We start from the raw sequence: 15282 nt of genomic DNA, 5'->3' as shown, positions 1-15282 counted from the left end.
CCCATTTCACAGCCGAGGAAATCGAGGCCAGGAAAACGTAAAACGTTTTGGCCAAGGTCACAGAGCTCCCAGCGCCCGGACGCGGCCCGAAACGCGCGCGGGTCAGGTACCCGCGCGGAGCTCCAGACCGAGGCCGTGGGTGCGCGCCGCCGCTCCCGAGCCCCGGGGACGGGCGGCCCGGAGGCCCCAGCGGGCGCAGCTGGAGCAGGGGGCCCCGGGCGGCCACGGCTCGCGGCTCCCGGGGGGCGGGGGCGGCCGGCGGCGGTTGCGGGCCCGCGTCTCGAGGCACTTCCGGCGTGTGCCGGGGTGGCCGGATGACGTGGCTGAGTCAGAGGAAGAGGCTGAGAGGCGCCGGGGGGCGGGAGAGGCTCGGGAGCGGGCGGTGACGGCGGCGGCGCGGAGGAGCCAGCGGCTGGGCCCGGGCCCCGTGCGTCTGTCCGCGCCCCGTGGATGCGAATCGGCCGCGGCGGAGGCGGCGGCGGCGGAGGAGGAGGCGGAGGAGGAGGAGGAGTCGGTGCGCCGGCGCCGTGCCGGTGGGAGCGCGGAGGATGAGGCCGCTGCCGGGCGCTCCCGGCGTGGCGGCGGCCGCCGCGCTGTTGCTGCTGTTGCTGCCCCGGGCTCGGGCGGACGAGCACGAGCACACGGTGAGAGGCCCCCCCGGCCGGAGTGGCCGCCCCCCCCCCACCCCCGGCCGGCCCGCCGCCCAGTCCGGCTTGGCGCGGCCTGGAGGGCTGGGCGGCCCCGGCGGAGCGCCGCGGCCGCGGAGGACGCCTTCCGGTTGGGCCTGGCGGAGCAGGAACCCCGGGAGCTGGGAGGAGACGTTTGTGGGCGCTCCCGGGGCAGGACTCCTCTCCCCAGCGCCTGGGCCTCCTTGTCCAACCCGCACCTAAATGGCGCCACGCTGGAGGGTCTGGGGGCCGGGGGCCGGGGCGGGACCGTGGTGGGGGTCGGCGCTCACTTCCCCGGGGAGGGGCCGGCCGCCGGCAGCGGGGCTCGGGGCTGGTGCCCCCGGGGAAGAGAGCTGCGCTCTGGCTACCGGGGGCTACGACACAGCGGAAGATGGATGCATCACGATTACCCGTCATACACTAACCAGGAAATATCCGCCGCTCCTTGGTCCTCACCGGCCTTTATTTTCTCTCCTGCCCAAACGGGATCAAGCCCCTGGCATGGGGACGGCACCGATAAACTTGGGGTGAAGAGCAGGTTACACGTGTACGTGCATGCACTCAGTGTGCACGCAGTCGCTTCTGGGCCTTGCTTGTAACTTTCTGCGCACCCTTTCCAGCCCCTAGATGAGGCTCCCATCCCGGGGGTCCCCGGGCAGCTTCTGGCTGTAGGGGGTCTTGAAGTTCCCAGGGTTCCTGTGGGCCGAGAACAGTCCCTTTCGCGTTCGGCTTAAAAAGTGATTGGTTGTTTATTTAATTGGCATTTTCACATCAAAGCCTGGATGTTAACGACTCTTCAAATGACTTTCACTGAGGGCTGTAACTCGATGGTTTTCGGAGTGGTAGGTGCGAACCAGGCAGGGAAGTCTTGTAAACTGAGATGTTGCTTAGCGAGTAATTTTTTTTTTTTTTTTAAATATCGTAACTCATTAATGACGTGATTTTTCGTGAGAGGTTGTGTACGTACTAGATCTGAAAGATTTGGGTGAGTCTTGCTTTCATTCCTGATAAGTGAGGAAGTGAAGCGATCGTCCTTATTTATTCGGTGACCCTACTTTAGATTTTATTTGTCATCAACCAGACTTTTTCTCTAGTTCCTGGGTTGGCTGAGCTTTTATTTTACCGAATGGAAGCTCTAAGCTTTTGGCTGTTTTACCTTCAGTCACAGCCAGAAACTTCGTGTGTGTGTGTGTGTGTGTGTGTGTATTTTTTTTGGAGGCACGAATCTGAAATCAGTGATATGTTTTCGTGCTATATTTGTGACTTCACCTTAAGATAATTTTGTTCATAGTTCAAACAGTAAAATTAAAGAACTGTTTCCTGTTGTTTTCTCTGTCAGGTAAAATCTGAAAGTGTAAGAACATGTTCATTTGCAGTGGGCATCCTTTTAGTCAGTTGTATTGTCACTAATATTTTTCCAGTTTTTTGAACACTCAAGGAAAGTTACCAGATAAAACTCACAGCCCTTTCTTGGCATACAGGCATACAAGTTTAAGATTAGTATTCTTTTTGATCTTGTGTTTTATATAGACCGTTATAAATAGGGAAAACTATTAATATTTCACAAATTTGAGGTATATAGAAAGGACTGACTTTAATTTATAGATGTAAAGTATAAACACAGATTGCACTGAAATTTTATTGCCGGGAACATTTCAATTTTTTATACCAGTAATAGAATGTAAAATATATGAGAAATGCTTTTTGAGAGGATATAGTATGTGTGGGATAATTGCTGGGCAGAAAGATTTAGAATCCATTTCATTTTATTTGTGTCTAGATTGAACTGGTCTCACTTGGTTATACTTTATTTATTAAAGGTTTTATTTATTTGACAGAGAGAGAGAGACACAGTGAGAGACGGAACACAAGCAGGGGGAGTGGGAGAGGGAGATGGAGGCTTCCTGCCAAGAAGGGAGCCTGATGTGGATCTCGATCCCAGGACCTTGGGATCATGACTTGAGCCGAAGGCAGACACTTAATGACTTAGCCGCCCAGGTGCCCCATTTTGCTTTTAAAAAGCAAAAATGTTGTAGGAAGAATAACATTAAGCCATAAGTGTAAGATTTAAATAAGTGTCTTTTTTTTTCTATTAGCCAAAATTTTTACTTTTCCCAAGTTTCTTTAAAATATTTTTTGGAAACTAGGCATTCACCTTAGTCAGGTAAAAGTACTGAAAAGGTTATGGTCAAGTGGATTTTTTCCCCAAGAGCATGGAAGTAGCTAATGAAGAAAGAATGATATTGAAGGAGGAGAAAAATTGCCAAGGGAATGGTATTGAGTAGGTATGTAATAAAAACTTGGGGGTGTTGAATTATGAATTAGAGAGCAATTCTCAGAAGTTAGTTTGCCCTTTAGATTAACTTTCTGTGAAGATAGTTTCCAGAAAGAAATAATAACTAATAGGACTGTTGTTGGCAACATGTGCTGGGCACTGTTCTAAGTACTTTACATATATTAACTCTTATTTTAAATATAAATAACCTGTGAGATAGATAATATATACCCTTTAAAAAAAAAAGATTTTATTTATTTATTTGACAGAGATCACAAGTAGGCAGATAGGCAGGCAGAGAGTGGGGGCGGGGAAGCAGGCTCCCCACTGAGCAGAGAGCCTCAGTGATGCTGGATCCCAGAACCCTGAGATCATGACCTGAGTCAAAGGCAGAGGCTTAACCTACTGAACCACCCAGGTGCTCCATACCCTTTTTATAGATAGGGAAACCAACACTAGAGAGGTTAAGTTATTTGTCTGAGGCCACACAACCAGTGGGGAAGGAGGTAGGATTTGAACTCTGTCTGAATTAATAGTCTTTTACACTTTCATAGAATATGCTCTGCAGCCCTTCATTGTAAAAATAGGACAGTAAAACACTTGGTATTAAATTGAGTAGTTCTCTGTATTGATAATATTTTTAACTTCTTTTTTTTATTTTTTTAAAGATTTTATTTTTATTTATTTACAGACAGAGATCACAAGTAGGCAGAGAGGCAGGCAGAGAGAGAGGAGGAAGCAGGCTCCCTGCTGAGCAGACAGCCCGATATGGGGCTCGATCCCAGGACCCTGGGATCATGACCTGAGCCGAAGGCAGAGGCCTTAACCCACTGAGCCACCCAGGCGCCCCTATTTTTAACTTCTTAAAGAAATTTTTGGGTAAGTCTAGCTCCATTAATGGGTTGTTACTGAAGAAATGTTTGGATAGCATTAAGGAAGGATAGGGCCCATTTAATGGGCATTTGACCTGTGCACTCACATACTATGTGCAAGCATTGGATACTTTGCTTGATTTGATGCTCTTCTGTCACCATCTAGAAATTTTTATTTATTTATTTATTTTTTTAAAGTAACCTGTACATCCATCATGGGGCTTGAACTCATGACCCTGAGATCAAGAGTCACATACTCCACTGACTGAGCCAGCCAGGAACTCTTTAATAAATGTTGAACAAGGAGACCTTCATTTTTATTTTTTTAAGATTTTATTTATTTGTCAGAGAGAGAGAGGCCACAAGCAGGGGCAGTGGCAGGCAGAGGGAGCCCGATGCCAGACATGATCCCAGGATATCACTATCGTGACCTGAGCTGAAGGCAGGTGCTTAACCAACTGAGCCACCCAGGCGTCCTTTTTATGCACTTTTTAATGCAGAGCTCTTATAATGTTCTTACAAGGATAATGAGAAGGAAATACGCTGTTGACTTCTAGAGGCTATATAGTAACATCTAGAATATATAAAGATGTGTCCTTTCACCTTTCTACACTAGAATCATAAATGGATTGCAGGACATATTGTTTGGCGTAAAAAAATAACGAGCGCTTTCATGAAACATAGCCCTTAATATGTGATTAAGGGCCATAAAAAAGACTTTTTAGAGTGAGTCAAGGATGTAGAAGGTGTGGTTTATGCTTATTTGGTTTTCTGAAACTCAGAGAACTTGGAAACATCTGTAGTTAGAGTACTGTGTCTCCCAAGATTCCAAAGGACTCTGTTAAAAAGATTTCAAATTGAGAATCAGAATTTTAGAACTCCGAAGTCTTGAGATCATTTAATCCAACACACTCATTTTCCCCATGACCTGAAGAGGCCTACTGACTCTCTAGTCCTTGGTTTTTCTATTTGCCTTGTAGCAATAGTATGTAAGGATGTCAGCACCAAAAACCAATAATGCAGGGCACCAGAATCTTAATGCATTTTATGGTTTGTACTAGTCTTGAAGTTTTATGGGTTCTGTTTCCTTAGGGTCACAAAGTCATTTTTTTTTTCTTTCTTTTAGTCTGTTAATATACCCCAGTTCTGTGCTTGGCACAGTGGTATTTCATCAGTGCTTGTTCAGTGACTGGAGTAATTAGGGAGCTACTAGGAACAAGAACATGTGGTGTTGGAAGCGAGAAACCCTATTGCTTAAAGCACAGTGAACCAATCGAGACCATTGTTCATTTAAGATGCATAGTGTTTGGGATTCCTTTTGTGACTTAGGGCTCTAATTAGGCTAAACTCCCCATTTCTTCATGGCCCATTGTAGCTCTGGTAGATAATGTTAGAAGGATCTGATCTGTGTGTAGTTTACAATCAGCCTCTGCTATAAACAGTTATACCACTGAGTGATTTTAGGAATAGTTTGTTTGCTTTCCTTTGGCAAATAGCAGCCTTTTGTCTTTGTTTTTAAGAGAATAGCCCCAAGAGGGGCGCCTGGGTGGCTCAGTAGTTAAGCAGCTCAGTAGTTAAGCGTTAGCCTTCCGCCCAGGTCAAGATCCCAGGGTCCTGGGATGTGCCATTGCACTCCCCACCATCAGGCTCCCTGCTGGGCAGGAAGTCTGCTTCTCCCTTTTCCACTCTTCCTGCTTGTATTCCTTCTTGTGCTGTGTGTGTGTGTCTCTCTGTCTGGCGAATAAATAAATAAATAACAATCTTTAAAAAAAAAAAAGTATAGGAACTCTTAAAACTTATTTGAAGATTCATAGAGAACAAATTCTTTACTACAGGTGAAGTTGTGAGTACTTTAATATAGATCAGTTTTAGGAAATGCCATAATTCGTTGTCCTATTTTTAGCTGTACTCTATGGTAGACTCAAAGTTTATTTAGGTACAAAGCTATTTTGAGAGAGAGGGAGAGAGCACAGTTATCTCAAGGGACTATCCCAAAATATACTTCTATATTTTATCATTTATTTGTATTAAAATTGTGCTGTGTTTTAAATAAATAAGACATTGAAATTATGATTTCTGAAACACTTTCAGAACTAGATTTTTGCTTTCTCAGATACATAATTTTAAAACGTGCATCTTTTACTTCATCCCATGAAAGTAGTGGCATTTGGGTGCTTATTCTGAGCCATTAGTGCTTTGCCTGTATATATAAATTCTTATTTCTTTACATGAGTACAATAGTAACTCTATCTCCTAAAGTGTTCCTCCCGAGAAAAAGTAATTCATGGTCTCTATCAAGAAGGGAAACCTCTGTGTCTCCCCTTTTCCAGCACATAAACAGTATTTAAGTAAGAGAGGCCTAACATTGGTGACATCTTGAGAATAAAGGTCATGCCTTTGGAAATTAGAGCACAAGTAGCTTCCTAGGAAGGTTTTTTCTTGGGGGCAGATTAAAGGTTCAAATGGAAAAGTTGTTCGCTATTCAGTACTGTCTTTAGTTGCTTTGTACAACTGTACTTTTTTCATATTTTCTTCATTTAGTTTTTGCTTTTTAGCTAATGAAACTGACTAGGGATTAGAAAAAATGTAGTCCCAAATTTGTAAGCATGATACTAGTTAGTTATATTATCTTGGACAAATTATTTAACATCTCTGTTCTTTAGTTTGTGTGTGTAAAATGGGGAAATACTAGGATCTATCTTAAAAATTTTGCGAGGATTAAATATTCATGTAAAGACCATAGAACTATGCCTAACCATAGTATGTGTTTATTAAGTGTTAGCTAATGATACTGTCAGAAAAGATGGTGAGATCATGTTAGGGATTGGTCTGTAAAGGCTTTACCTCATCAGAATTGAAGGGTTTGAGAAAGGAGGAATTTGAGTGGTTTTGAAGGATAAGAAGAGCGTGGCTAAGTGGAGAGAAGGAGGGCATTATAGATTTGGGAGAATGGCATGAGAAACAAGGTAGGAAAGGAAATGAAGGGAAGACCGTATTATAAGCCATTTTGGCTAGAGTGGACAGCTCAGAAATTCATTTTAACAGTGAGAACTGGAAAATGAAAGGAACGGTGAGGTGAAGAAAGCAGCTAGTCTGAATTGGTCTCCTCTCATTCGGCTGCTTCCCAGGAAGGCCTCATGGAAGGAGCCACCGCCGTGCTCAGAGATCCCCTCATTCACTGCTGTGCTTCCTTGGCTTTTTCTCCCCTTTTTCTGGTTATGTTCTGCAGGGAAGTTATAAAACTCAATCTTTCTCAGTGTCATTGGCCAACTCAGAGTTCTTCCAAGGAAAGGATTTAAAAGAGCTTGTTAGGACTTCATGGAATGTTTTGAAAGTGAATGAGGTTAGCCTTTTAGCCATGAGTAGAGAGATACCTGTTGCTCTCTTCCCGCAGAGTGGTGGAGGTCAGGGACTGTCTCAGCAGCTTTACGGAAAGATTTTTTTTTTCCTTTTTAAAAAGTTGTTCTAAGTCTTTCGATATTTTCTAATTTCAAGATATTTTTAAGACACATTTTCTGTCTTGAAAAAGAACTCTTCTCTTGGGAGCACTTACTGTCAGGGATAATCAAGAACTGCAATGAAAAGTAATATTTTAAATTCATTATGTTGACCAGGATAGTGTAAAAGAAAAGGGGCATTTTTGACTTAATGTTAACCCTGACCACACCCCCTGTATGTGTCTGTGTCTGTATATGTATGAAGATGTGTGTATTAAATATGTACATATATTTCTAATTATTATTTCAGTCCTCTTCCCAAAAGGACTCTGTGGCTACAGAATGGTGTAGGTTTTGTGACCGTGCAGTTTCTGTCATGTCATGACAAGCCTCCTGCCCTGTTCAGGTTTCATGAAAGGCTAAAATAAGTGACTTCAGAATGTGTAGATGAACATACACTGTGACCCTTCAGTTATATTAATCTTATGTTTCAGTTTGTATAAAATAAACGAAAGCCCTATTTTAACAAGTATTTATGTTCAAGTTTTTGTCTGTTTTTAAAGGAAGTATGAGTATTGGAATTTATAGAAAGTGTTCTTGTGCTTATTTTTACAAGTAACATTTAAACATTGCTGCGTTCTCAGCAGGATTAATGACAAGGTCCTTAGTGATGGGTCCTCTTGTTCATTCAAATCTTAAATGGAAAAAAAATCTTAAGAAAATCTGTTGATTTTTCTTTCCTCCTTCCATGTCCATATTAGCGCGGTGAATAATGTTGTTTCTGGGCTCATCATTATTTGATGTGCTATTGGATGTTCGTGTGCTGTTGGACTATGTTTATACAATACCTTCTCTAAAACAAAGTGTATTTTGTTACCTCCTCTTACTTTTTTCTCTAAAAGGGTACTGTTGCAAGCAGTGCCACATATCAGTCAGTACACATACTTCAAGCTTTTTTTAAGTCAGTTGCTAATGAACTTTACATTTCACCATTTGTCAGTGTTTTCCCATTGTATTTATTAAATGTTTTTTGTGTACATTACACTATGTGGAGAGCTTTCTGCCTAGCAAGCAGGTCTTGTTTCTAATACCAGTTCTGGTTAGTTGATAATTGATTGGTTTAGCTCACTGCTTTGAGAATTCTTATGCTATAACCATACATATTTAGCAGAAGGGAGTACCTTGATTGATTGGTGCTGTGTGACTGTGAGCGACGGATGGAAGAGTGGTGGCATGCATAGCTGAGTGGGGATGTATGGATATATTAGACCTTTGATTCATTCCTTCATATGTGAAGATTATATACAATTGTTTTTCTGAATTCACTTGAAACCACTTATGATTTTCTGTATTTTTATTCATTCTGACTCTTCTCTACCAAGGCAGAATTAATCATTCCTTTATTGTTGCTAGAGTAGCCCTTTTCTACCTTAATTTTAACATATTCATTGTTAAGCATTTACTTGTCTGGCTCCACTATGGATTGTGAACTTCTTAAAGGAAAGGACAGTATTTTATTTATCTGTACATTAACCCTTAAACCACATGGGTTTGAACTGCATATGTCCACTTACATGCAGTGTTTTTTTCCCATAAATACAGTACAGTATGATAAAATGTATTTTCCTTATAATTTTTTTAACATTTTCTCTTCTCTAACTTACTTTATTGTAAGAATATGGTATGTAATACATATAACATAGTAAAATGTGTTAATTGACTGTTTATGTTTATGTTGCCAGTAAGGCTTCTGGTAAACAGTAGGTTGTTATTTTGGGGGAGTCAGAAGTTACATAATGGATTTTTGACTGTGGGGTGTGTTGGTAACACTAACCCTGCATTGTTCTGGGGTCAGTTGTGTATCCTTAACACCACTATGCGTGGTATGTGTCTCATATATTCAAAAAGTAGGATAGTTTATTATTTTCTTAATGATCTGGATGATATTTTATATGAACAATGAGATATTTATTATATTTGAAGAAGAGGTGATTAGATCTAAGTCATAGGGTACTGGTGGTGTGAATCAAAAGGAAGAGGTAGAGGCTCTGGGTAAGAGTAGACAAGTCAGTATTTTTTGGAATACAGAGGAACTTGGGGTTTGAGTCTCCTGTTTGAGAGAATGGTGGTACCATTAGAAAAACAAAGAGGAAAGAAAGGCTAGATTTGGTTGGGATGAGTATGGTTTTGGAGTGATTGGATTTTGATCAAAAACATTTGTATAATTTAAATGGAGCACTGGAGATAAGAATTTGGTAGTTTGGTTAGTTGGGTAGCTTCCTCTGTTACATGCTCGGTAGCACCTTACTTTATTATAATTGTTCAGTGTCAATCTTTCCAGTTATCTGAGCTCCAGTAGCACAGGGAACATGTGTGGTTCAAAGCTGTATCCTCAGTTACAAACATAATTTATTGGTATGTGGCAGGCACTCTTTAAGTAATTGTTCAGTGCCTTAACTTCTATACTACTAGTTGACATAAATTGTATCCAGTGTTGTCTTCAATTTATATTGCTGATTAGGATTACTAGTTTTAAAATTATTTGGGTAATTGCTTTTCATAGAATCATTGGAATTTTGAACTTGAGATCTTAGAAATCTTTAGTACATCCCCAGTGCTGGAAAGGTGAAGTCACCTACCCAAAGTCATTGAACTGCACTCCAGATTTAGCTACATACAGTATTTACTGATGGGGAGAACCATAGTTTTTTATTCAAAGAGATATGCATACAGTGTATGTCTTTCAGGCTATATGTATGTCTCCCAGCGGGGCTGGGAATAGCATGATGGCTTGAATGGACTGTGGGGATTCCATAGTGTGGCTTTCTCTTCCTTTTGTTCAGTCATTTCTCTCCTTTCTAGTACTTTGACCAGTGGCCATGGAAAAAATTAGAAAGTAGATGAAATTTTATTTGTGTTTGCTGGCAACATTAGATTTTTTTTTTTTTTTTTTTTAGTTTCTAATGATTAACATGGGTTTTGGGTAAGCTATTGATTTTCTTTCTTCCTTCCATGACCATATTAGCTCGGTGAATAATGTTGTTTCTGGGTTCATCATTATTTGATGTGCTATTGGACTTTTGTGTGCTATTGGACTGTGTTCATATAATACCTTCTCTAAAACAAAGTTTAAGAAGAATCTGCCTGAGACCACAGTCAGAAGATAAAATTTTTAAATTCGCTAAGTGTCAGGGCACCTGTGTAGCTTAGTTGTTCAAGCATCTGACTCTTGAACCCAGCTCAGGTCTTGATCTCAGGGTCTTGATCTCTGATTTTGACTTTATTGTAAAATTCACCAAGTGTCTGTTTTAAGGTGTGGACATTGGTCATCAGATTAAAGTAAACTTAAAGTATTTTATTTTATAGGTTCCCAGAGACAGTATACTTTTGTTTAGCACAAATAACAAATATTCCCTTAATTTGAATTAGATTTAAGAAAAAAAGTATTATGATATGCTTTTTTTTGTTTCAGTATCAAGATAAAGAGGAAGTCGTTTTATGGATGAATACTGTTGGGCCCTACCATAATCGCCAAGAGACATATAAGTACTTTTCACTTCCATTCTGTGTGGGGTCAAAAAAAAGTATCAGTCATTACCATGAAACTCTGGGAGAAGCACTTCAAGGAGTTGAATTGGAATTTAGTGGTCTGGATATTAAATTCAAAGGTAAGTAAACCTTAGTAGTCCTTGTAATACAAGTTAGATTGTAGATAAGGGTTTCTCATTTTAGGCCTTATTGACATTGGAGCCAGATAATTCTTTTTTTGTGGGAGGCTGTCCTGTACATTCTAGGATGTTTAGCAGAGTTCTTGGCTTCCATCCAGTAGATGCCAGTAGCACCCTCCAGTTGTGACAACCAAAACTGTCTTCAGGCATTGCTAATTGATCTTAGAGAACCACAGCTCTAGACTCTAAAAAATGTTTAATCTACAAGTTAAATGTATTGCATTTAGAAAAGTATGTTAGTAGCAAAGATTTATTTGGAATATTTGTAAAATAATAAATAATTGTTAATAAAATTCTATTTCCCTATGCTATTTCTTTCTGAAAAGTGATTTCTGGTAAACTCTCTAGTGACTGGATGTATGTGATCAGGAAAGGCCTTCATAGATTCACAATTTTTGGAGGTGCAGGGATATAGTGGGGTATATGGGATACTTGAGGGGAGGGAGGTTGGGAGAAGGGGGTGGGATTATGGACATTGGGGAGGGTATGTGCTTTGGTGAGTGCTGTGAAGTGTGTAAACCTGGTGATTCACAGACCTGTACCCCTGGGGATAAAAATATATGTTTATATAAAATATAAAAAATAAAAAATTAAAATATCTTGTGTAAAGCCTCAAATCCAAACTGTACCTTTGGCTCAGAATGTATTAATCAGTATGTATTAATTTTACTCCCTCAGTTCTTATAGGGTAGTGTGGTTTTAAATTTTAAGTCAGGGACGCTTGCATGGCTCAGTCGATTAAGCATCTGCCTTCAGCTCAGGTCATGATCCCAGGGTCATGGGATCAAGTCCCTCATGAGGCTCCTTGCTTAGCGAGGAACCTGCTTCTCCCCCTGCCTGCTTCTCCCTCTGCCCACTGCTCCCCCTGCTTGTCCTCCCCCCCTCTCTTTTTCTGACAAATAAAAACTTAAAAAGAATTTTGGGTCAAAGACTTGTTAAAATTGGAAGAAATACTCATCTGTTTATTATGCTGGCATCTATTTTATCAGGCCCTTTAAGTATGTTTAAACTTTTAATTTTCCTCTGTGAAATTTGCCAGAGAGTGTATTTCCTGCATAGACATTTTTAACTCAGTGAGCAGAAGCCTGAGTAATTGAATTTTTACAGGATCTTTGATGAGGAATCTTGATTTTTGAATAGAGCTTGGATCTTGTAATCAGGAGCTTTGAATTTTAATCCTATTTCTTTTACTGTATTGATTTTACTGAAGTTCTTTACTCTAATTTTGACTTCATTGTCTGCAAACGTAAAATACTGACTTCTGGTATTTTTGCACTTTATTAGTTTTTTTATTTTTGCACTTTTGAGAGGAGGATATAATTGAGAGATTTTACTTATTTAGAGATTTTATTTATTTGAGAGGGAGCACCAGTGAGGGAGAGAGCATCGGGTGGAGTTGAGCTGAGGGAGAAGGAGAAGCAGACTCCCTGCTGAGCAAGGAGACCAATGTGGGGCTTGATCCCAAGATCCCTAGATCACCAACCTGAGCCTAAGGCAGGGGCTTAACTGACTGAGCCACCCAGCCTCCCTGATTTGAGATGTTTTAAAAAAATATTTTAAAGATGTTTAGTTTTGGGTGGTTAAGTTTTATTCTTGTGTTTAGAGTATTTTTTTTTTGTTACTGTTGTTCAAAATCGATATATGTATTTGCGTTCTTCTCCCCCTTTCCACTCCTCCACTATATTCTTTGAGGCTTAATTATAAAATTAAGTTGTAAATTTAAACCACAGGGGCCTGGCCTGTAACTTTATGAATTACTGTAAACATGCCCTGAGGCCTGTGTTTTAATTTAATCAGGTAACCTAAATATTTAATTGCAAGTTAGGAGAAACTTAAGACTAGATTGTGGGATCTTTGAAAATCTCAATCCTGTATTTATTCACTTAAATTTCTCCTTTTTCATGTTTGGTGCACATTTCTAATTTACTAGAGAGGAACCAGAGAGAGCAGATAGGTAAAAACTCTGAGTTCTACTTTGTTTGCTACCATGGACAGATTTCGTAGCGTTTTGAAATCCTCGCCCTATTTACTAAAGAAGAATAGTCATTCAGCTATCTTCACCTTTCTTTTTTTATTAATTCCTTGAGGCTGATATGGAAAGATTGGATAGAGAGAAACAGTTTTCATGGGCTATAAAAGTGGGGTTTACTTTACTTTCTGACTGAGCACCTGAAGATGAAAAGAACAAGAACTAGCCAGGTGTTATTCCCCAAGAGTTGGCGGTTCCTTGGAATCTTGTCAGCTCTGTCCCTCCAACACGGATGTGCTAAGGGAGCTGCTAAATTAAATGGTCGAGATGAAAAAGTAAATGCTGATTAGAGTTCTCTTTCTGCTGTAGTCCCTTGCTTGCCCTGTTCAAAGACATAGTTGATCATGCTTTGAAGAATGTTTTATGAGGTTTCCTGGTTCTTTGTACTATCATAGAATTTTAAAGGTTGGATGCACCTTAGAGATTGTGTCATCTGATTTCCCCCTAGTGAGGCCCAGAGATGAAATGTTTGCCCAAGTCATATTACAGCATATTAGTAATGCCACAGAAAGTAGAACCTTTTGTCCCTATGTGAATTATAGAAATATTCATATTGTTAATTTTTCATCTCTCAAGTATTTGATTTTTAAAGATTCTTCTGAGGACATAAGAAAATAAAATTTTGGAAATATTTTGAAACTAGGAAATACTGTACACACACACACATGCACATAGGTATACAAACACCTTTTTTAAAATTTAGTAGATTCTGTCAGGCTAAATGGATTGGTATTTCATAAAATGAAGGTCACTAAATAGACTTTTAGGGAGCTAGTAATAGTTTTAAGTCTAATGTAGGATGCCTCTTACTTGAGATTTTATGCACAACCTTTTCCCTCACAATAATGTTATATACTTCCACTAGACAAAATACTAAATTCAGCACATTTAGAGAAAATTAAAAAGGCAGAATTAAATGGGGTATCTTTCAGCCAGGCCTGAATTCGTGATCTTCTGATTTTAGAGGGTACTTCTTGGAACTTGACCATTGTGGAGCGGAAAAAACAAGTCTGAGAGAATTGCAGCATCCTCGTGCTGCCTCTGCCTACCTGTGTTGTCGTGGACAAATTATTCTACCTCTTTGATCTCATTGTCCTCACTTCTGAAGTGAGGGAAAGTATCTGTTTGATAGAATTGTTTGATTTAAGTGAGGTAATTTATGTAGAACTTTTATCAAAGTTCCTCATACATAGTTTACATTTTAAAAATGGTCATTGAGTGCTCGCTTCGGCAGCACATATACTAAAAATGGTCATTGATATGGATACTAAATAGCACATAACGTAGGTCTGTAGTTCTGACTTAATTTGGTACTAGCAATTATGAAACATTAAATTAGTTTACTGATTGTAGGATTTGATTTATCCTCAAGTTGTTGCACTAGCCTGCTGGGTACTGTAGTTAGTTATGCCAGGCAGGCATGTGACATTCTTGCTCACTCTCCTATTCTTAGTTATTAAGACATTGGAAGCTCTCAAATTGTGTAGCACGGCAATTTGTGCCTATCTGTTCTTTAGATAACTGGCTCATTGTGATCTTTAGATGATCTGGAATAGTAGTTCCTAACCAGGGGAGGTCTCTGTCCACTCCCCTTCTCCTTATGTGAGAACTCTTGGAGAATAATGAAGGATATTATTGAAAAATTGATGGCTTCTAAAGGAGTCTTTCCTCCCATTTGTTTTATTGATCTTTTGAATTTTCTTTTGTTTGAATATCCTAACTTAACAGAGGGATGAAATTGTTTTATAAGTATTTCTTCTACTTCTCTGGAGTAAAATGATAAGTGAGAGTACTACAGGTAGAGAGAAATGCCAGGAGCTGGTTAGAGTCCTACATGTTTTGAATACAGTGATTCTCTTTCTTGATGATTTTCATCCTCAATGTTATAAGATGTATTTTCTGATGGGGACTTGGAGCCCAGAGGTAAGTAACTTATCCAAAGATTCACAGATGGAAAGTGGCAGAATAAGGATTTGAACCTAGGGAACACAGTGCTAGAGTTTGAGCTTTTTTTTTTTTTTAAGATTTTATTTATTTGAAAGACAGAGATCACAAGTAGGCAGAGAGATAGGCAGAGGGAGAGGAAGGGAAGCAGGCTCCCTGCTAAGCAGAGAGCCCGATGTGGGACTTGATCCCAGGACCCTGGGATCATGACCTGAGCCGAAGGCAGAGGCTTTAACCCACTGAGCCACCCAGGCGCCCCTAGAGTTTGAGCTTTTAACCACTATGCAGTATGTCCTTCCAGATATCCATCTGGTGGTAAATGCCTGATT

General features: G+C 40.3%; 1 protein-coding gene across 1 annotated transcript in view; it reads left to right on the top strand.

Annotated features, from left to right (window-relative positions):
* The first annotated feature begins 323 nt into the window (after positions 1 to 323).
* TM9SF3 (transmembrane 9 superfamily member 3) overlaps positions 324 to 15282 on the top strand; it is a 106538-nt gene continuing 91579 nt past the window's right edge. The window contains exons 1-2 of the mRNA XM_059398240.1: positions 324 to 644; positions 10725 to 10920. Coding sequence (XP_059254223.1) covers positions 549 to 644; positions 10725 to 10920 — 292 coding nt within the window. The 5' untranslated portion in view covers positions 324 to 548. The remainder of the gene's footprint in view (positions 645 to 10724; positions 10921 to 15282) is intronic.

The sequence above is a fragment of the Mustela nigripes genome, chromosome 4 (assembly GCF_022355385.1).
Source record: "Mustela nigripes isolate SB6536 chromosome 4, MUSNIG.SB6536, whole genome shotgun sequence".
In the NCBI taxonomy this organism is placed as follows: domain Eukaryota; kingdom Metazoa; phylum Chordata; class Mammalia; order Carnivora; family Mustelidae; genus Mustela; species Mustela nigripes.
Note: the sequence above shows the minus strand (reverse complement) of the source record. Positions and strands in the feature narration are given on the sequence as shown.